Raw genomic sequence first — 22,236 nt, forward strand, 5'->3', positions numbered from 1 at the left:
TGTTAGCGATCCCGAGCCATGCTCTTAGCTGCGTTTCATTATAGTGTATAGCAGCGTCCACAAGTGTCTTGTGATTTATGGAGACCATTTTGCGCGATAACGTGCCTACATAATGTTAACTACGCTCGAAGAATCGGCATTTACCCAATCTTGCGCGCAGATTGAACTTGCTCACTTTTTGTAGAACTATTACAAGATAATGTTTTATATTTGTAGTAGTGCTAATGTAAAGTCAACACAAGGGTGAAGGCAAGTACAAAAGGCTATGTCTATTTAACAGTTTAATACACAATCTACAGTTGCATGTTATCCTATCGAGCTATAGTTAATGACTGACGCTGGAGCGTGCCGGGCTCCGCGGGCTCTGGCCAATCACGTGGTCAGTCTATCTATAGTCCGTTCCATAGATATAGAACATCTTCCTCGTTCTGGAATAAAAGAAGTTATTGCATTACAAAATGAGATGCTAATACCAATGTGGATTAGTTGTATACATTACATGTAAAAACAATAAATCGTGCTAGTTAACCACTGCTCCTACATTGTTCAAAGCACAGGTAAAGGAAAATGTGCTTATCAGCATTTGATCGCTGATTAGTGGTTAACCCAGTTCTGATCATAGTTGCGCACATTCCTTCTCACAAATCTGCCAGACCGTGTTACATAAGGGGAGCCTGATTCACTGTTTGAATTGCTTGAAGTCGGAATTTGACCTGAGCTGACCGACTGGGGCGCATCTGGGGAAATCGGAGAGCTAGCCGAAATGTTGTAATCTAAAGGCAGGATGTCTGACACAATTTCATTTGTTTTATGTAGAACTTTGCGATTTCGGCGGTAAATTTTTCCATCTCGTGTTTGTACAGTGAATGACCTCGGTCCATTTTGTTGCGCGACTTTTGCAGGAACCCAAATTTTTCCTGTTTGAACTCTAACAGAGTCATTAATGGATATGGGCTTTAATTGCCTTGATGATGAATCGTGATGCTGCTTTTGCTTCGATTTTGTATGAATAGCCGTCTGTTTCACCTTGCTAGCATTCACTATTTGGGGCAATAGAGCTTTGTTTGTGATTGGCAAAACTGATTTGGTTCTGCGACTACAAAGTAGTTGAACAGGGGTGTATCCACAATCTAGTGGCGTATTTCTATATTCTAATAAAGCAAGGTATACATTTTGACCACTATCTCTTGCTTTTTTCATAATTTTCTTCGCAATACCTACTCCGCGTTCAGCCAAGCAGTTACCCTGGGGATGAAGAGGTGAAGACGTTTGATGTTTGAAATTCCATGATTTTGCAAAATCAGCGAATTCTGAGCTCGAAAATTGAGGCCCATTATCACTATGTAAAACATCGCAAATTCCATTGCGAGCAAAATGTGCCTGCAGTTTGTGAACAATCGTACTAGATCGTGTATTTGTCAAATGGTCAACTTCAAAAAATCTTGAATAATGATCAATCGTAAGTAGATAGTCTCTGCCGTCCAAATGAAACAAGTCTGTTGACAAAACTTGGTACGGTCTGTCTGGGAATTCTAGAGAGATCATGGGTTCTTTCGTATTTGAATCTCTGTGAGTCAAACATATAGGGCATTGCAACACGTGTTCTGTGATCTGCCTTTGCATGCCAGGCCAAAACAAACAGTCTTTGGCGCGCTGTAAAGTCTTGGTTACACCTAGGTGACCTGTGTGAACCTGTTTAACCATTTCTACTTGCAGGGATTTTGGAATGAGGAGTGTTTGACCTCTGAAAAATAGTTCATCTTCGAATGACAATTCGTCCCGGTGATTCCAGAAATCGGTTACCGCGGACTCGCAGTCTGACCGCGATTCCGGCCAACCTTGTAGTATAGTCCGTTTCAATACTTTCATGTCATGATCGTCTCTAATAGCCTGTCTTATTTTTTCAAGTCGTGAGTCGGTTACAAGAAGCTGTCTTTTAACCGAATGGACGTGTGTGTCCAAACCTTCAATCAGTGTCGGGTAAGTTTCATTTACTGAGTGCCTTGACAAGTAATCAGAAACGGGAATGTCCTTTCCGCGTACGTGTTCTACTGTTACGTCATACTTTTGCAGAGATAGCAGCAATCTCTGAAGCCTGGGAGGGGCTGCCGACAGGGTTTTTTTCATTATTGCAGAAATCGGTCGGTGGTCACTGTGAACTATTACGTGTCTACCATACGTAAACTGATGGAATCGCTTACAACCAAACACGATTGCAAGGAGTTCGCGTTCAATGTTTGCGTACATTTTCTCAGTATTAGTTAAGCTTTTTGAAGCGTATGCTATGGGCCTACCGTCCTGCCATAAGGAGCATCCGAGCCCGTTTTGTGATGCGTCACATTCTAAGACTAAGGGCTTCTTTGGGTCAAAGTAACCTAGAACGGGTGAGCTTGTTATCGTCTCCTTGACCTTTTCGAACGCGCGTGTCTGCGGCTCATCCCAAAAGAACTCGATATCTTTCTGCAAGAGGCTCCGGAGAGGGGATGTGGTTTCGGCGAGTTTTGGCGCGAATTTGGCCAAGTAATTGACCATGCCGAGGAATGTTTCTAACTCTGCGCGGGAGTCCGGCGTTTTGAGTTTCACAATGGCGTCTATTTTGGCATTGTCGGGTTTGAGGCCATGACTAGAAATGACGTGACTAAAGAAAGGGACTTCTGTCGCTCCGATAACGCATTTGTCGGGATTAAATTTAATGCCTATTTCGTGTGCTCTATTGAGCGCTTTTCGCAAATTTTCGTCGTGTTCTGACCGTGAGCGACCATGTATCAAAATGTCGTCTACTATGGCATGAATTCCGGGCAAGTTTTCAAAGATTTCATTGCATTTCTGCTGAAATATGTCGCCTGAAGATGTGATGCCAAATGGGAGCCTTAGGTATCTATATCTGCCAAAAGGCGTACTGAACGTTGTAAGTAGGGAAGACTCGTGATCTAGTTTGACACTCCAATACGCATGCGTAATATCTAGAATACTGAAATGTGTAGCCCCACATAGCTCTGACGTCACGTCGTCTAAAGTCGGCATTGGGTAATGCGGTCTACGGATTGAGTCATTTAGAGCCTTTGGGTCAATGCAAACCCTAAGTTTACCTGTCTTTGGCTTTTCTACCAAAACTATCGAATTTACCCAGTCAGTGGGTTCGGTGACCTTAGTGACAATTCCGTCTTTGACCATGCGGTCGAGTTCGTCCTTAAGTCGTGGTTTAAGAGCTTCGGGCACTTTTCGCGGGGGGTTCACAACGGGGACTGCATTTTCCTTAAGGTGTAATTTCGCAAACCCTGGAATTTCCCCAACTCCCTGGAAAAGCTCTTTGTATTCAGACATTACAGAATCCCTAGTCAGTACTTGGGGCTCTTTGGGGGAGTTTTCTACAGAGTAGGTCAGCTTGATCAAATTCAACTCTAGTGATGATCTGAGTCCTAACAATGGAGGGGCACGATTCTCAACAACATAGATTGTAGCCATGATTGTATCAGATTTATGGCAGCAGGGAAGACTCACTTTTCCAAGAACCTTGAGAAGGTCGCCTGAGTAAGAGGTCAGTTTGCTGTCGGGGGGCTCGAGAGGGGCACTTAATTTTAGGCGTTTGAACGTTTCATGTGAAACTATGTTGCATTCACTGCCTGTATCAATTTTGAAATGTATTGGTACTTTGCTATGACCAAGAGTGATGGGAACGAAGGCACGGTCTGGTGATAGTGATAAAGAACGTGTGCTTACCATGTCGATGTAGTATTCCGGTGTGTCACATGAATATCCACATGCACCGTCTACAGCACTAGCGTCAATGTCATGTACAGATTTGTGGTAATTCTGGTTACTTCTGCACATATGTCCAAAATGATTTTGTTTTTGGCACTTGTTACACAATTTGCCAAATGCTGGGCACTGAGTTTTGGTAGGTCCGTGCACTCGTCCGCAATTGTCACATGATTTCTCATATCGTTGATATGAACGTTGTTGTTGGCGCTGCTGTGGTGGTTGGCGCTGCTGTTGGTGGTTGTCTGGCGGTGGCTTACGTCCGTTACGTCTGTGTATGGCGTCCACGGGTGTTGGGGTGACTGGCGGTGTGTCCGTTTGCGTTGACGTCAAATTCATGGTTGCCATTTGAGTCTGGCAGTACTCAAAGCTTTGAGCTATCTGGAGTGCTTTGTCAAGCGTTAGCTTCTCTCCTTCATTGATGAGTTTTTCCTTTATTCTTGAATTGTTCGTGCCGAAAACGATCCTGTCTCTGATCATTTCGTCTTCGTTTGCGTTGAACTTACAGTCACGTGAGCGTAGTCGTAGTCGAGTGACAAATTTGTCGATAGTGTCAGCTCCTTGAACTTCGTTGTAGAATCTGAAGCGCGCGAAAATTGGGTTGAGTTTTGGCTGGACGTGAGCTTGAAATTTCTTGTAAATGGATTTCAGGCTCTTTTTCTCGGCTTCAGTCAGAGTCCACGCTTGATGAACGTCGCGGCCTTTGTCGCCTATCCACAAGAGAAGATATGACACTTTCTCTATCTCTGATTTGGAGCTCAAAGGTCCAGTGAAGATGAGTTCCACGTGTCGCTTGAACCTTTCCCACGCCTCCGGGAGGTTTGTACTGTCCCAATCCATGCACGGAGGTGTAATTCCTGACATATCCATATTTCGCTGTTATGAATTAAGTCCAATAATGTCAAGATCACTGTCACAGGACTACGTAATTCGTCTATTTTCTGACATCATGTTTTATATTTGTAGTAGTGCTAATGTAAAGTCAACACAAGGGTGAAGGCAAGTACAAAAGGCTATGTCTATTTAACAGTTTAATACACAATCTACAGTTGCATGTTATCCTATCGAGCTATAGTTAATGACTGACGCTGGAGCGTGCCGGGCTCCGCGGGCTCTGGCCAATCACGTGGTCAGTTTATCTATAGTCCGTTCCATAGATATAGAACAGATAATGTTGGTCGTGAGTTTTTCAGTGATAGGATATGTGATGATCTTGTCATATAGAATGGTGTCGAGTATGTCCTTCAATAAGAATTTGGTCGTGTTCAAGGGCAAAAGTTCCCAGCTGACCGTGACGACTTAAAGCTGCACTCTCACAGATGTACCGTGTTGACAATTTTTTTTTTTTTTTGTCTTGGAATGAGCCAATTTTTGTGTAAATATCTGCAAGCTACTGATATATGAATGCTGACAAAATATAAGATCGCAGATTTTCATATTTCTGTTCCAAAATTACTAACGGTTTAAGAAAAATGCATAAATCATCAGTTTTTGAACTTAAATATGAAAATCTGCGATCTGAATTTTGTCAGCAGTCTTATATAACCTATATAACTGGTTTCCATGCAATTTTGAATAAATTGGCTCGTTCCAAGTCAAAAAATTAAAAAAAAGTTGTCAAAACGTTCAATCTGTGAGAGTGCAGCTTTAATACTGGCCATAATATACCAATATGTGTGTTGCGTGTTGCTGAAATCTATGATGCAGTACAAAACCCTAATATATATATAGTATTTCATAGGAATATTTATCACGGATCACTTAACACCATCCTAAAGCTTGGGAATATTGTGAAGGAAGTCGACGGTGTTTCCAACGAGCGCACCTTGGATTGGAACATTCTTTGTGATTAACACAAGAATCATCATGTCATCACATGCCCCAATGATCTGACTTTGCCTTCGGAGTGGACGTGTATCTCGAAATATTGGACTGACTTAGTTTTTTTGGACAATGGGTAAGGAACCCAGCAGATATCAGCATTTATCTGCTCCAAGACCAGAACTTTCAAATCATCATAGTTATAATAAGTTTTGTATTTGAAGTTTAACATTTTGTTCGTATATGTTTGCAAACTTGCAACCAAGTTGTGTTTTTATCAAGAGTTTATAAAAAGGAAAAACAACAACATGACATTGTTTGTTTGTCATGAGAAACAAAACTCGACCAGATTTATTATTTTGTTGTTAAAGCGTAAAACTATTTAGGAGTGAGATTTTTGTCAGCGCATTTTATCGGTGTTTAATAATAGCTTGTTTGTTATCATTAATTGATTTTTTTTCTCATGACAATTGTTTGTGGTTTCAGTATTCAAATGTTGAGATTGATGGTGTATATGTCTCTTTACCACCGAAATGATATCAATAAATAGATTAGAGGATGAAATTGTTTCATTTTGTATATTTTTATAATTAAACGTCAAGTGAACAAGTGCGGCACAGTGGTACGGCGACCCAGGTTTTAGCAATAACTTTTCACCCGAGGGTGCCCCCTCCTAATACGTCGGATGTACCGGGTTGATCTCCGTCATGTTGTACTTAATATTTTACATTTTAACTCTGAGAGTATTGATTTTTCCTGTTTAATTTACACATTTAGCTGGGTAGAATTATTGAACAATAGACCAAAATGGATCCCTATCCTGAAAATCCTAAACATTTAAGGTTGAGTGTGAAGGATTCAGGCCCTTTAAAGCAGTGAGCTAAAATTCCTTTTGCCATCTATCCTCTGCAAAGTCATTTATATCCAGTTCCAAGTTCTTTTTACTATTTCGAACAACAATACAAACAGCAACAACTTACATTAAAATTGTTCGGTAGTTTGAAACGGGAAGCACTCAGTCCAGATATTAGGATAAATACTGAACATGATCATCGCAACTACGAATTTATTCGTCCAAACTTTGCCCCTTGATGCTCAGCACAATTGGAGGGATTAGTTTAAGCTTATTTATTTTACAACTATTGTGAAACAAGTTATTACAACATTAAATTAATCACTCTCGTTGGCACGATTTTACACGAGAGTGTGGTCTGGAGATATGGGGGGAACTGGAGAACCCGTAGGAAACCCACTTGTCCTGCTTGGTGACCACATATCAAACATGCGCCCAGGCCAGACATCGAACCCGGGTCGCCTAGTTGAGAAGCGAGTGCGCATACCAATGCGCTAACCGGACAATTGGAGGGACACATCACAGGTTCTGGCTTGTTTTGATAATGTTTGGATATGAATTATGCAAAACGTACCAGTCAATCAGTTCAACAAAGCACAATCGCATAGTCATTGTGCACCGAAATGCCTGAGAATTTTACTGCTTTTCAAAGAGGTTCGTTTGTCACCGCGTCGTCTTTGCGAGCGTTATCTCAAAGCTTCGATTACATGTTTAAATGAAACAAATGCGAACTGTACACGTATGTATTTTTTGTGGAGTAGTTTGCCCCCGTATTTTCAGTAGTTAGTTCAACGCGATACGCGTTTAACTAATACGCACCATCGCTGACGCAGGTAGACGGGTTTTTCTTCGATACTTGTGGTCGATTGACAAGCCATAAATGCTGCACTTGATTAAAAATTCAATTTATGGTTTTGGGGCGTAGCAAAGGCTACGATAACACAATGATTCATCACCTAAAAAGGCTTAGTTAATATGCAAAATGCAGTAATTAGACTCACTGTTTCCGCCTACATTACTCGATGGACAAATACATGATTTTAAGGTACCCCCAAACTGAAGGACAGAAAGGAAGCAGCACCTCCAATAATTCTGTCTATGCCAAGTACAATCATAACAACTCGGCCATCTCCGGCAAGCTTGTTGGATACTGGCCGAGGTGTTCCTATTATGCCAAGTACTGAACCGAACGTGTGTTCGATCATCGATGTCGTTTACACAACTAGCCACCTCCTTTACATCACGTTTAAAGGCAGTTCAAAATTGTCCTTCGAATCAACTTAATCTTGTAACAAAATGATGAAAACGGTACATTAGAAACCTCAAACGTTGAGCTGAGATGAGCTGAGATGCTATTTTACGTCCTTACCACTTAAAGCTGCACTCTCACAGATTTCCAACGTTTTGACAACTGTTTTTTTTTTTTTTTTTTTTTTTTTTCGAATGAGCCAATTTATGCGAAAGTGCAAGAAAACCAGTGATATAATACTGCTGACAAAACAAAACATTGAATCGCAGAATTTCATATTTAAGGTAAACAATGATGTTTTCTGCATTTTTCTTAAACCGTAAGTAACGCCATATAACAATAATTTTCGAATGGGAAAATGTAAGTCTGTGATTTGATCTTTTGTCAGCAGACTTATATCACTGGTTTGCAGACATTTACTTAACTAAAAAAATAATGAATTCAGTATATTGATCAACACAGTTCCTTTTTAAAGTATAGCTCCTTTAGTGCATACCGTGTACTGTCTTGACCAAAGATACATGCTTAACAAGGCTATAAAATGCATTTGTGATGGTTTAAAGCCCATTTTGTAGCACGTTTAATTAGTAACTTGCATAATTAGTCGGTGACACGTTCAATAAAAATCAACGTATTCGTTTTATGCTCTGATGCGCTGAGCATTTTCTAAGTTTAACGTAGTGTATGAAGTGGTGATAGTTAGTGAAAACATATCTTTTACGCCGCAATTTGTTTACTGACTGTTTTGTTTCATTCAAAATGTTTCAATGGATTTCAACGTTAACTTTATTGATGCTGTTTATTTGTCATTGGATAGACTGTCAGAAAACGGTGAATCTTAACGACATTTGTAAAGGTAATATGCACTTTAGACTTATTACACAATGTAATAAAAGTAATTTGACAGGATGTATGTAGAGATTATAACGTAAATCGAAAAAAGTATCGTAAGTTTATGGACATGGAACGTTGACAGACAATGCAAATTTCTTATTGGCAGTGAATTCCTAAAGTTGATAATTTGACCATCGATCTTGAACATTTTACGTCATTCTTCGACAACCAAATAGACACTCCCTTCTATATGACATAGGACATCGTCTTATATGACAGTTACCCTTCATTGATGACGTAAAACCCACAACACCCATATTGCTGTATTCTGGCCAGTACGTATTCACGCTTAGCTTTGAATCTGGTGCCGACGACGTTTGTTCAGATTTTTCAGACCTGTAAAACAGCGTTTGTTCAATGTTAACCAGTCCTGTAACGACTGCATTTGTTCAAGGTTTTAGACATGTTAGGACAACTTTTTTCAGACCCGTAAAATATTTTTTTTCAATGTTATCAAGTCTTGTTAGACCGAAATTTATTTAAGGTTTTAATACATCGCTTGAACATTTTTTTTCAGACGTCTAAGGACAGTGCTTTTCAATGATTTTTGAAAATTTATGTACACCGTTTGTTCAAGGTTGCCAGTCCTATTAGGTCTTATTTTTTCCAGATCTATAACGGCATCTGTTTAAGTTATTAAGGGCAACGTTTGTTCAATGTATTTTCAGTCATGTCAGAAAAACATTAATTCGATGTATCAGTCCTGAAAGTACAATATATATATAGTATATTTTTATTGTTTTCAGACAAGTATGCAGTATGTCACATCAACCCGCCTGCAGACGGTTCGAGCAACATCACTGGCAAAATCATGCTTCATCAGAAGGCCGTAGGTCAAGCAGATCAAGTAATGTCACGATCGGAATCCTTCGGTCATTTTCCATCGAAAACATCCTCGGATGAATATGAACGGTTTACAATGTCAAATAACACGTTTTAACACTGCAATACATTATAACTAATATTATTTATTTTACGAACTGCTTCCACTTATTCACGTGTCGGTAAACATCCGAGGTTGTGTTCAGATACCACTAAATAAATTCCCAACATATTTTTGTCAACTGACGAATTTGCATGCAAGATAACAATTGATTTATGTGTTTCATGACCCCAACATGGGGAGAAAGCTCCACTTGTGTACTAAAAATTAAAGAACCTTGGATTTTTTTGGATTTTTTTTTTCTTAAGACAAATAAAATTGGTTGAACGTAACCACTGTGTAATCGGTAAAATGGCCATATCCGGTGTACGAGGACAAACAATGCGATGAAAATGTAAACAATAAAAAGTAGATCAAGTAGATCCATCATGTTCAACCCTTCTTGAAATCAATACCATTTAGCTTTAAAATCTATATATGGAAGGTAGCCAGTGGTCTGAGATAGTATAACGTTGCTTTGATTAACTGTCAAGTGTTTATTATAACATATAAGGCATGTAACAATGAGAATGCACTTCCATTTTGGTGTAATTTGCCCTTGTTTGCGATGGAAAATGGCTGAATGGTTCCAATTGGTAATGTCAAGTCAACGTTGTTATGGCCGGTTTCTTTACACAAACAAGTGTTGTGTTTTAGACTTCGATTAAAATATACACGGCCTTTGTGCTTATCATTGAGCACGCACTGGTGAAAAGAAGCCGGTATTACAAACGATTCAAATAACATGACATGACCAATTAACATGACTAGCGGCCAAAATATTCTTATTTCCACTATCATCTCCAAAACCGTTTTTTTTTTCTAATTTTTGAGGACCGGGCGCCAAAAATACTCAAGTCAAATCTCAGTCTCAATCTCAACGCTTTTTATTAAATTACAGCAACATATGTTTCAAAATTGTAAATGTTTTACCCTTTTAAATCGTATTCTCCCATTTATTATGTTAATAAAAAAATGGTCAATATTTTATGAAAAAAAATGGAAAGCAAAAAATTGTACTTGAGTCCAATTCATTTTTTTTGTGTTTTACGCAAATACATTTTGTGCTGTAGAAATATTGTTTTTGAATATTGAGCAATCATGATACTCAACATATAAAATGCATAAGAGAATGTGCTTTTCAAAATAGTAAAACATTAGTAATTTTTGATAATTCATACTGTAATGTGGAAAAGTGAGTTGAGATTGAGTTTGAGATTTGACTTAAGTATTTTCGTGATATTGGGGCTGAGACTCTGTACCAAACCGACCTATATCAGGGTATATCACTATTGTAGAACATTTTAATGTTCATATTGTAACACGGTCACTTAAAATGCACAATGTTCAGTTAATTATAAAAAAGCACTCTACGGCAAACCCGTGTAGGGTCGGGAGAAAAAAGGGCCGGTCGGGTTAGTTTAGACAAACTATTGTTTTATTATTGTTTTTTTTATGTGAGTTTTGGAGGGCTCTCATCCCAGCTTCTTTTTGAAGCCTGCGCTGAACCTTCGCTTTATGCAATTACAACGGTTGTTGCTTTGTGAATGATTAGAATACTTCCAGCACCAAAAGTAAAGAAATCGACCATTTACATCAAATTCATTAACAATGTGAATATAAGATAAAACATTCATTATAGTAAAACGTACCAAATGACAGCTGACATAATAAAGTAAATATTGAAAAAAAAACACTTCAATGTGAAGGCTCATTTCTAGATAAATTGGACATAGTAGCTGCAAAACTTTAACTGAACTAGAATTTACTATATTATGAAATGAAAATGACCGCCGATAAATTAAATAGGGAATGTATTTCTATATGTATCATGTGTTAGAGTGAACATCACTTAGTACTACAATAAACGAACTCTACGTTGAAGTGTTCTTCCTTGAATGTTCATCAAAATTTTAGATACAATGCATATGACATTGTGTTTTTTTGAGACACAACCTCACAGTTATATCAAATACGACAAGGAAATAACTGATGTTTATGTCAACAGCGTACGCATATTGTGGTGACTTATGATATGGATTGCTTAAGGCTTACATAAGAAAAACGCTCACTAAACATAAACAATTATAAAATTGCGGTTTAAACGTCAGCGTTGAAATTACGCGCTATAACTTAATCATTGGAAAGAAATAGTTAGCTCATTACAATTTAGGTTATGGTCGTGATATTTTACTACAGCACATTTAAAGGGACTAGATACCGGGTGATACATTTGCAAGAACAAAAGTAAATTGTCAAAAGCCTATGTAAATGTAAAAGTTGATATCTATGTGTACAACGCATTAAATCTTACTTACTGGTGACTTTGACATCGCTTACGAGTTTTTGCGTATTTATTCAAATCGAAATAAATATCGCTTGGGTTTGCTATTCTATACGTCACAGTAAGTGTACAAATAGAGTCAGTATATGAAGCATAACTTATCGCATGACTTTCACATGCTAAATATACGCACTTTCTGCTTCCCAAAAGAATGAAAAGTGCAAGGAAGGCATTCGGAGCTCCTCGGCCATTTTATCGAAAACAACCTCGGATGTATGCCGGTACATCTGTTGAAGTAGTTCGTAAAATTTGGAATTATATCATTAGTTAAATGTAGTGTTTTAGAGTTATATTTATTGATCTAAGTTTAAATTTATTGTCATTGAATTGTATTATAGCAAACATAATGAAGAATCCCAAGAGTTAAGTCACAAAGTTTAACTGCTAAATAAAGACTTAAACGTACCACTTTTTGAGTGTGTAAACCGTCCAAATACATCCGAGGTTGTTTTCGATAAAATGGCCGAGGAGTTCCGAATGCAAGGAAGGGTAAAATTGGTGCAAAATAACGTAAACACAGTGCCCGACAGGTTAAAATTGGTGATGAAATTAATCGATGGAAACTTTTCAAATAGATCAACCCATACAATGACAGCGAGTTGACTTAAACTCTTATTGTAAAGTTACTGTGTGAAACGGTCACGTGACTTGCAACATTCCTCGCTTTTTTAAATGGGGAAACCATTCCATTTTTTTTAAACAATGAAACTGAACTGAGTTTGTGTGTGAGCCGGCATTTATTCCTTACCTTTTGCAAAATGATTTATTATCGGCCACATACTAGCTTCTGTTTACAAATGTAGACTTGTTTTGAGGAAATATTGTATTCGCCAATGTTGGGATCATCTGGTGTCTAGTCCTGTTAACAAAACCTTTTTATAAGAATGGAATACATTTCACCATATACATGCATGTCAGATATCGAAACACACCATCATTAACCTGATTTAGATTATACATACATTTGTCAAATGCAGACAACAAGTAATATTTGAAGTATATACATATTATAAGTAAGTGCATTTTATTATAGTTTTCATGACCCGTTACTTTTCTTCTTGTAGCGGGGAAACTGCAAGTATGACTTCCTCAACGTTCAAGTGAACATTTACAACGTGCCTGAGAACGACGGCACGGATATGCACGGTTTTCACGTGCATGAGTACGGGGACATGGAGAGGGGCTGCAGCTCAATGGGAGGTCACTACAACCCAAACAACGCACCACATGGTGGCCCATGGAACCCACCCCGGTATGGTATACAATTGATGATGATCTTATTAACAAATATGTTTTGATTACATAACTGGATTAACTATTGCTATTTTGCGAAATGAACGTATGTATCTAGACACCCCAATAGCCGAAAAGACTGAAAAGACAGTCAACGTAACACAATGTCAAGAGCCACAGTTGAGCGTTCGTTTCTAAATTAACATTTGGCTGATGAGATTGCCTTTGAAATGGCATCATTGCTTTATTAGCCAATTTTGCTTAACATTAGGACATGTTTTACAGATACAAGGCATATGTCAAAATTGTGTCTTAATAAGCTTGGATTTACCGTTCGGTTAAAGTTTCTTAAACTTAAATGTTTTTTTAAAAAAACTTAAGAGACCAATGAGGACGCTAATTTTGGAATAGTAAACCAAATCTGAGACATACAATTTCATTGGCTAAGATTCAGAAGAAGTCCCAATAAGGAACCAACGAAACTACCTCATTCATTATTCATGACTACATGGTCCAATGAAGCAGAGGATAAATGTGTAACGGGAGTATCTGACGTTGCTATAACTGCTGCAAGAGGTTTATTTTATGGACATCTCAGCTGTTTGATACAAACTTTGTTATGTGCACAAAAATGGCATTACATACACGTTTTAACTTCTGTATACTTAGGCAAAATGTTAATAGAAGCAAATACATTATTGAATAACGATAAAAAATCACAAGGTTAAGAATCAATATACTATGTTAAGCTTAGGCTTCACTCTATAAAGTTTAAACGTCATTATTTAAAGGTAAAAGCTCACTATGTAGAGTCAAAACACCATTATGTAAAGCTAAAACATCATTATGTAACGCTAAAACATCATTATTATTATGTAATGCTAAAACATAATTATGCAAAGCTAAAACATCACCAAGTAAAGTCAAAACAACATTATGTAAAGCTAAAACATCACCATGTAAAGTCAAAACACAATTATGTAAAGCTAAAACCTCACCATGTACAGTCAAAACACTATTATGTTAAGCTAGAACATCGTTATGTAACGCTAAAACATCATTATCATTACGTTATGCTAAAATATCATTATGTAAAGTCAAAACATATTATGCAAAGCTGAAACATCAATATGTAACGCTAAAACATCACTATCATTATGTAATGCTAAAACATCATTTTGTGAAGTAAAAACATTGTAATGTAAAGCTAAAACATCATTATGTAATGCTCAAAATCATTTTGTAAAGAAAAACATCTTTATGTAAAGCTAAAACCTCATTAAAATATGTAAAGCTTAACATACTTATGTAAAGTCAAAACAATATTATATAAAGCTAAAACACCATTATGTAAAGTCAAAACATCATAATGTAATGCTGAAACATCATTACGTAATGCTATAAAAACATTATGTAAAGTCAAAACATCATAATGTAAAGCTAAAACATCATTAAAATATGTAAAGCTAAAACATCCTTATGTTAAGTAAAAACATCATTTATGTGAAGCTTAAAATCATAATGTAAAGTCAAAACATCATTATATAAAGCTTAAACACGATTATAAAAAGTCAAACATCACAATGTTACGCTAAAACATCATTATGTAATGCTAAAACATCATTATATAAAGTCAAAACATCATTATGTTATGTGAAAACATCATTATATAAAGCTTAAACACGATTATAAAAAGTCAAAACATCACAATGTTACGCTAAAACATCATTATGTAATGCTAAAACATCATTATATAAAGTCAAAACATTATTATGTAACGCTAAAACATCATTATGTAACGTCAAAACATCATTTATGTAAAGCTTAAGAATAATAACGTTAACTCAAAGCATCATTTTAAAAAGCTAAAACACCATTATGTAAAGTTAAAACATCATTATGTAACGCTAAAACATCATCATGTAAAGCTAAAACATCATTTTGTAATGCTAAAACATCACTATATCAAGCTAAAACATCTTTACGTAAAGCTAAAACTTCATTATGTAGAGCTAAACTATCATTATGTAATGCTAAAACATCATTATGTAAAGCAAAACATTATCATGCAAAGCTAAAACATCATAATGTAAAGTCAAAACATCGTTATGTAAAGTCAAAATACCATTATGTAAAGTCAAAACATCATTATGTTAAGTCAAAACATCGTTATGTAAAGTCAAAATACCATTATGTAAAGGTAAAACATCATTATGTAGAGCTAAACTATCATTATGTTATGCCAAAACATTAATATGCAAAGTCAAAACATCATAATGTTAAGCTTTAACATCATTAAGCAATGCTAAAACATCATTATGTAAAGCTAAAACATCATTATCATTACGTTATGCTAAAATATCATTATGTAAAGTCAAAACATATTATGCAAAGCTGAAACATCAATATGTAAAGCTAAAACCTCACTATCATTATGTAATGCTAAAACATCATTTTGTGAAGTAAAAACATGGTAATGTAAAGCTAAAACATCATTATGTAATGCTCAAAATCATTTTGTAAAGAAAAACATCTTTATGTAAAGCTAAAACATCATTAAAATATGTAAAGCTTAACATCATTATGTAAAGTCAAAACAATATTATATAAAGATAAAACACCATTATGTAAAGTCAAAACATCATAATGTAATGCTGAAACATCATTACGTAATGCTATAACAACATTATGTAAAGTCAAAACATCATAATGTAAAGCTAAAACATCATTAAAATATGTAAAGCTAAAACATCCTTATGTTAAGTAAAAACATCATTTATGTGAAGCTTAAAATCATAATGTAAAGTCAAAACATCATTATATAAAGCTTAAACACGATTATAAAAAGTCAAACATCACAATGTTACGCTAAAACATCATTATGTAATGCTAAAACATCATTATATAAAGTCAAAACATCATTATGTTATGTGAAAACATCATTATATAAAGCTTAAACACGATTATAAAAAGTCAAAACATCACAATGTTACGCTAAAACATCATTATGTAATGCTAAAACATCATTATATAAAGTCAAAACATTATTATGTAACGCTAAAACATCATTATGTAACGTCAAAACATCATTTATGTAAAGCTTAAGAATAATAACGTTAACTCAAAGCATCATTTTAAAAAGCTAAAACACCATTATGTAAAGTTAAAACATCATTATGTAACGCTAAAACATCATCATGTAAAGCTAAAACATCATTTTGTAATGCTAAAACATCACTATATCAAGCTAAAACATCTTTACGTAAAGCTAAAACTTCATTATGTAGAGCTAAACTATCATTATGTAATGCTAAAACATCATTATGTAAAGCAAAACATTATCATGCAAAGCTAAAACATCATAATGTAAAGTCAAAACATCGTTATGTAAAGTCAAAATACCATTATGTAAAGTCAAAACATCATTATGTTAAGTCAAAACATCGTTATGTAAAGTCAAAATACCATTATGTAAAGGTAAAACATCATTATGTAGAGCTAAACTATCATTATGTTATGCCAAAACATTAATATGCAAAGTCAAAACATCATAATGTTAAGCTTTAACATCATTAAGCAATGCTAAAACATCATTATGTAAAGCTAAAACATCATTATCATTACGTTATGCTAAAATATCATTATGTAAAGTCAAAACATATTATGCAAAGCTGAAACATCAATATGTAAAGCTAAAACCTCACTATCATTATGTAATGCTAAAACATCATTTTGTGAAGTAAAAACATGGTAATGTAAAGCTAAAACATCATTATGTAATGCTCAAAATCATTTTGTAAAGAAAAACATCTTTATGTAAAGCTAAAACATCATTAAAATATGTAAAGCTTAACATCATTATGTAAAGTCAAAACAATATTATATAAAGATAAAACACCATTATGTAAAGTCAAAACATCATAATGTAATGCTGAAACATCATTACGTAATGCTATAACAACATTATGTAAAGTCAAAACATCATAATGTAAAGCTAAAACATCATTAAAATATGTAAAGCTAAAACATCCTTATGTTAAGTAAAAACATCATTTATGTGAAGCTTAAAATCATAATGTAAAGTCAAAACATCATTATATAAAGCTTAAACACGATTATAAAAAGTCAAACATCACAATGTTACGCTAAAACATCATTATGTAATGCTAAAACATCATTATATAAAGTCAAAACATCATTATGTTATATGAAAACATCATTATATCAAGCTTAAACACGATTATAAAAAGTCAAAACATCACAATGTTACGCTAAAACATCATTATGTAATGCTAAAACATCATTATATAAAGTCAAAACATTATTATGTAACGCTAAAACATCATTATGTAACGTCAAAACATCATTTATGTAAAGCTTAAGAATAATAACGTTAACTCAAAGCATCATTTTAAAAAGCTAAAACACCATTATGTAAAGTTAAAACATCATTATGTAAAGCTAAAACATCATCATGTAAAGCTAAAACATCATTTTGTAATGCTAAAACATCACTATATCAAGCTAAAACATCTTTACGTAAAGCTAAAACTTCATTATGTAGAGCTAAACTATCATTATGTAATGCTAAAACATCATTATGTAAAGCAAAACATTATCATGCAAAGCTAAAACATCATTATGTAAAGTCAAAACATCGTTATGTAAAGTCAAAATACCATTATGTAAAGTCAAAACATCATTATGTTAAGTCAAAACATCGTTATGTAAAGTCAAAATACCATTATGTAAAGGTAAAACATCATTATGTAGAGCTAAACTATCATTATGTTATGCCAAAACATTAATATGCAAAGTCAAAACATCATAATGTTAAGCTTTAACATCATTAAGCAATGCTAAAACATCATTATGTAAAGCTAAAACATCATTATGTAGTGCCGAAACATCATAGTGTAGAGTGAAAACATCATTATGTAAAGCTGAAACATTATTTTGTAATGCTTAAACATCATTATGTAAAGTAAACTCATCAGTATGTAAAGCTAAAACATTATTACGTTATGCTAAAACATTATTATATAAAGCTTAAACACGATTATAAAAAGTCAAAACATCACAAAATACCATTATGTAAAGGTAAAACATCATTATGTAGAGCTAAACTATCATTATGTTATGCCAAAACATTAATATGCAAAGTCAAAACATCATAATGTTAAGCTTTAACATCAATAAGCAATGCTAAAACATCATTATGTTAAGCTAAAACATCATTATGTAGTGCCAAAACATCATAATGTTGAGTCAAAACATCATTATGTAAAGCTGAAACATTATTTTGTAATGCTTAAACATCATTATTTAAAGTAAAATCATCAGTATGTAAAGCTAAAACATTATAATGTTATGCTAAAACATTATAATTTATAGTCAAAACATCGTTATGTAAAGCTTAAACATCATTATATAAAGTCAAAACACCATTATGTAAAGCTTAAACATCCATATGTAACGCTGAAACATCACTATCATTATGTTATGCTAAAACGTCATTTGGTGAAGTAAAAACATGGTTATGTAAAGCTAAAACATCATTATGTAATGCTCAAAATCATTTTGTAAATTAAAAACATCATTATGTAAAGTTAATTTAAAAAAACATCATTTTGTAATGCTAGGACATCACTATATCAAGCAAAAACATAATTACGTAAAGCTAAAACATCATTATGTAGTGCTTAACTATCATTATGTAATGCTAAAACATCATTATGTAATGCTAAACAATATTATGCAAAGCTAAAACATCATTATGTAAAGTCAAAACATCGTTATGTTAAGTCAAAATACCATTATGTAAAGTCAAAACATCATAATGTAAGTTTAAACATCATCAAGCAATGCTAAAACATCATTATGTAAAGCTAAAACATCAGTATGTAGTGCCAAAACATCATAATGTCAAGTCAAAATATCATTATGTAAAGCTGAAACATTATTATGTAATGCTAAAACATCACTATGTAATGCTAAACAATCATTATGTGAAGCTAAATATCATTATGTAAAGTTTAAGCATCATTATGTAAAGTACATCATTATATAAAGCTAAACACAATTATGTAAAGTCAAAACGCCATTATGTAAAGTCAAAACGCCAAAAAGCTAAACACCGTTATTTAAAGACAAAACATCATTATGTAGAGCTAAAACATCATTATGTAAAGCTAAAACTTCATAATGTTATGCTAAAACATCGTTATGTAAAGCTAAAACATCATTATGTAAAGCTAAACATCATTATGTAAAGCTAACACATCATTATGTAGAGCTAAACTATCATTATGTAATGCCTAAACTATCATTATGTAATGCCTAAACATCATTATGCAAAGTCAAAACAACATTTTTTCTACAGTTTAAACGTTAAACTATAAAGCTAAAATGTCCTGAAACATCATACAAAGTTCGAACGTATATACGTTTATATTATAAGTATCTTCCATGGCCGAGAGTGTAAGATAGGCTCATTCCGACCCTAGCGTAGTGTGTTTTGCGGAAACGAGGTTTACCAAGTTTCCGCAAAACACCCTGCGCGAGGATCGGGATGAACCTATCTTACACGAGTGGCTATACTATGGTAGATGCTTTTTCTCCCACTTCAGTTAAACAAAATTAAGTAAAACTGTATTTTTTGCTGGAACTCTTTTGTGCCAAGTGAAAATTATTACGTATGGATAAGCGATAACACGTGGTTGTCATGGCTATGCGCGCAGTGATCCAGTTAATGTTAATAGTCAAATCGGTCTTTTTAAATGGTCCTAAGGAGATTGAAGCATAATTTCTTGAATGGTGCGTGAAAACTGTTCTATGTTGACATCTGAAGCGAGAAATAATTAATTAGCGTTCTAAATATTACCATAAGACAAGATTTCCTTGATGCTACTGACGACAGTCTTCAACAAGGGAGGTAAATACAATGTGGTGACCATTAAAATGGAGTTTCATACGGGCATTTTATCTTCGCCCGTGGGCAAGATAAGAATATCTAGCATGGTTAAATTATTGGATCTACTTATCTGAGGTGGGAGAAAATGACGATCTCTCTTCTCGATATTCTTCTTCAAAGATAGCATTTTTAAATACACTTACCATGATTCCAAATAGAATTAAAGAAACTACATGTAAATCAAAATATGATTTTTAAATGTAGAACTTTTGAAAGGGATTGAAAATATTGTGTTTCTTTATTTTCAATTAATAGTTAAATATTACAGAAATTCAGAAATATAAGCATGTTCTTTAGAGAACATGCATTATTGTGAAATGCAGTTTGCAGATGTATTTGAGTACACTTATTCATTTAGTTAAATAAACAGTTTTGTTATGACAATTGCTAGTTGTAAATAGTGCTTAAAATGTAACAATATTTATGAAAGTTTTACAGAGAGAGTGACATGACAGTGCAATATAAGTAACCAGCTTATACGGATGTTAAATTGTTGAAATTATTGTTATCATATCGTCATTAAATAGAATGCTTTAGCAACAAATACATTTAGTTAAATGGTAGTACTGTTAAATAGTCTACACTGTTCAGTAACTGTACAAGGTACAGTAGGCTAAACATAACAGCACATCTATTAATGTACGTTCAATATCACGTGCGTGTTGTGAAGTTTTGGCGAATGAAACAGCTTCGTCTGAGATATATTACGTGTATAACTTTAGGTCGATAATAACAATAGTACAAATACTAGTACTAATAATTGTGATAATAATAATAATAATAATAATAATAATAATAATAATAATAATAATAATAATAATAATAATTATTAATAATAATGATAATAATAATAATAATAATAATAATAATAATAATAATAATAATAATAATAATAATAATAATAATAATAACGAAGTAATTTGTTGGGTCCCTACGATTTCGGATACTGTACATATACCATCTTCATTCATTTTTTTCTAGGTTTGCAATCTTTCTAAGCGTCCTATTAACATGCACCTACTTTACCTGATTGCTTAGAGTTAATGGTGCATATGCAATTTATATACTCTAAACATAAAATTCCATAATTTTAATCCATTGCTATAATTTCAGCTCCCGTCACGTGGGCGACTTTGGGAACGTAAAACAGCTGAGCTTGACTGGCAACATCGAGACTCGCATTGTGGACTACCTTGCCAAGCTTAACGGACCTGACAGTATCATGGGCAGAGGCATGGTGGTAAGCTGCTATCAAATAAATTATAATTAAAGTGGACACATTGCAAACCATTACAACATGAGCTTTACAGAACTGTGAACCTAACTTTTGATCCAACTGTATGTGGCAGTGAGTAAACATACATGTATTTCTTTCATGCTTTTCGGTGAAAATTGGAGGTTAATCAGTGAAATATTAGCAGTGAAAATATTATTTTTCAAAATTCAGAAATATACCTGCTATATCATTTTTCAAGTTTGACCACTCGTGGTATTTCAGAACAAGCTTTAAATCGGTGGCAAATTAAAATTAATAGGCTGAACTGGGCCTGTCCAAGATCAACAAACTTAACAGTTTTACTGTATCTTAAATCGCCATAAGGTAAACTTTATTTCGTGTACTCAACAGTTAACTAGTTAATTTCAAACATTGGGTGATCCGAATCCTGCATGCATGTTTTTTAAATTCTACTCATCACGACAACCTGCTGCTTTTTCCAGCTACATGCGAAGAAGGACGACCTTGGCCGGGGAGAGGGACCCGACAGCCGGAAGACCGGAAATGCCGGTCATCGATTGGCCTGCTGCATCATCACCGCCTGTGAACCATTCACTCTCGATGGCTACAACCTGTACCGCTAACAGCTAGCAGAGTTATCGATCAGAAGTGGCATTATGAGTTACAATCAAGAGCTATTTTACCATAAACATTTGTGAACAATAACCTATAATGGGAAGTAATTTTATCACTTGGATACCTGGCATGGTCCAATTTGAAAGAGTTGTGCTCCACTAAGTCACAGATTGAGAACTGTGGTTTCATATTGTATTATGTGTCCAAAGCAATAAAAGCTGATGATGCTTGCTCGTGTAAGTAATTTTATGTCATAGCCAAGGTTGAAAATGCGTGTTCATGTAAGTCGAAATAAAATGTCATAGCCAAAGTTGATGATGCTTGGTCGTGTAAGTC

At 34.5% G+C, this 22,236-nt stretch overlaps 1 protein-coding gene across 2 annotated transcripts; it reads left to right on the plus strand.

Annotated features, from left to right (window-relative positions):
* Positions 1-8,346: 8,346 nt before the first annotated feature.
* Positions 8,347-22,130, plus strand: LOC128238382 (superoxide dismutase [Cu-Zn]-like). Of its 2 annotated transcripts, none has more exons than XM_052954254.1 (5): positions 8,347-8,538; positions 9,323-9,405; positions 12,907-13,094; positions 21,162-21,288; positions 21,768-22,130. In XM_052954254.1, exons 1-5 carry the CDS (start codon positions 8,442-8,444, stop codon positions 21,906-21,908), a joined length of 636 nt encoding a protein of 211 aa, XP_052810214.1. In that variant the 5' UTR covers positions 8,347-8,441; the 3' UTR covers positions 21,909-22,130. The 2 variants fall into 2 exon arrangements, with proteins under 2 accessions (XP_052810214.1, XP_052810213.1); XM_052954253.1 differs by having other exon boundaries at positions 8,352-8,538; positions 9,323-9,423.
* The last annotated feature ends 106 nt before the right edge of the window (positions 22,131-22,236 follow it).

Source organism: Mya arenaria, chromosome 6, assembly GCF_026914265.1.
Source record: "Mya arenaria isolate MELC-2E11 chromosome 6, ASM2691426v1".
NCBI classification, from domain to species: Eukaryota; Metazoa; Mollusca; class Bivalvia; order Myida; family Myidae; genus Mya; species Mya arenaria.

Coding starts and splice junctions, on each gene's coding strand:
- LOC128238382 (XM_052954253.1), top strand. CDS start 8,442: ATGTTTCAATGGATTTCAACGTTAACTTTATTGATGCTGTTTATTTGT. Junction 9,424..12,906: donor CCGTAGGTCAAGCAGATCAA/GTAATGTCACGA, acceptor TTCTTCTTGTAG/CGGGGAAACTGCAAGTATGA. Junction 21,289..21,767: donor TCATGGGCAGAGGCATGGTG/GTAAGCTGCTAT, acceptor TGCTTTTTCCAG/CTACATGCGAAGAAGGACGA.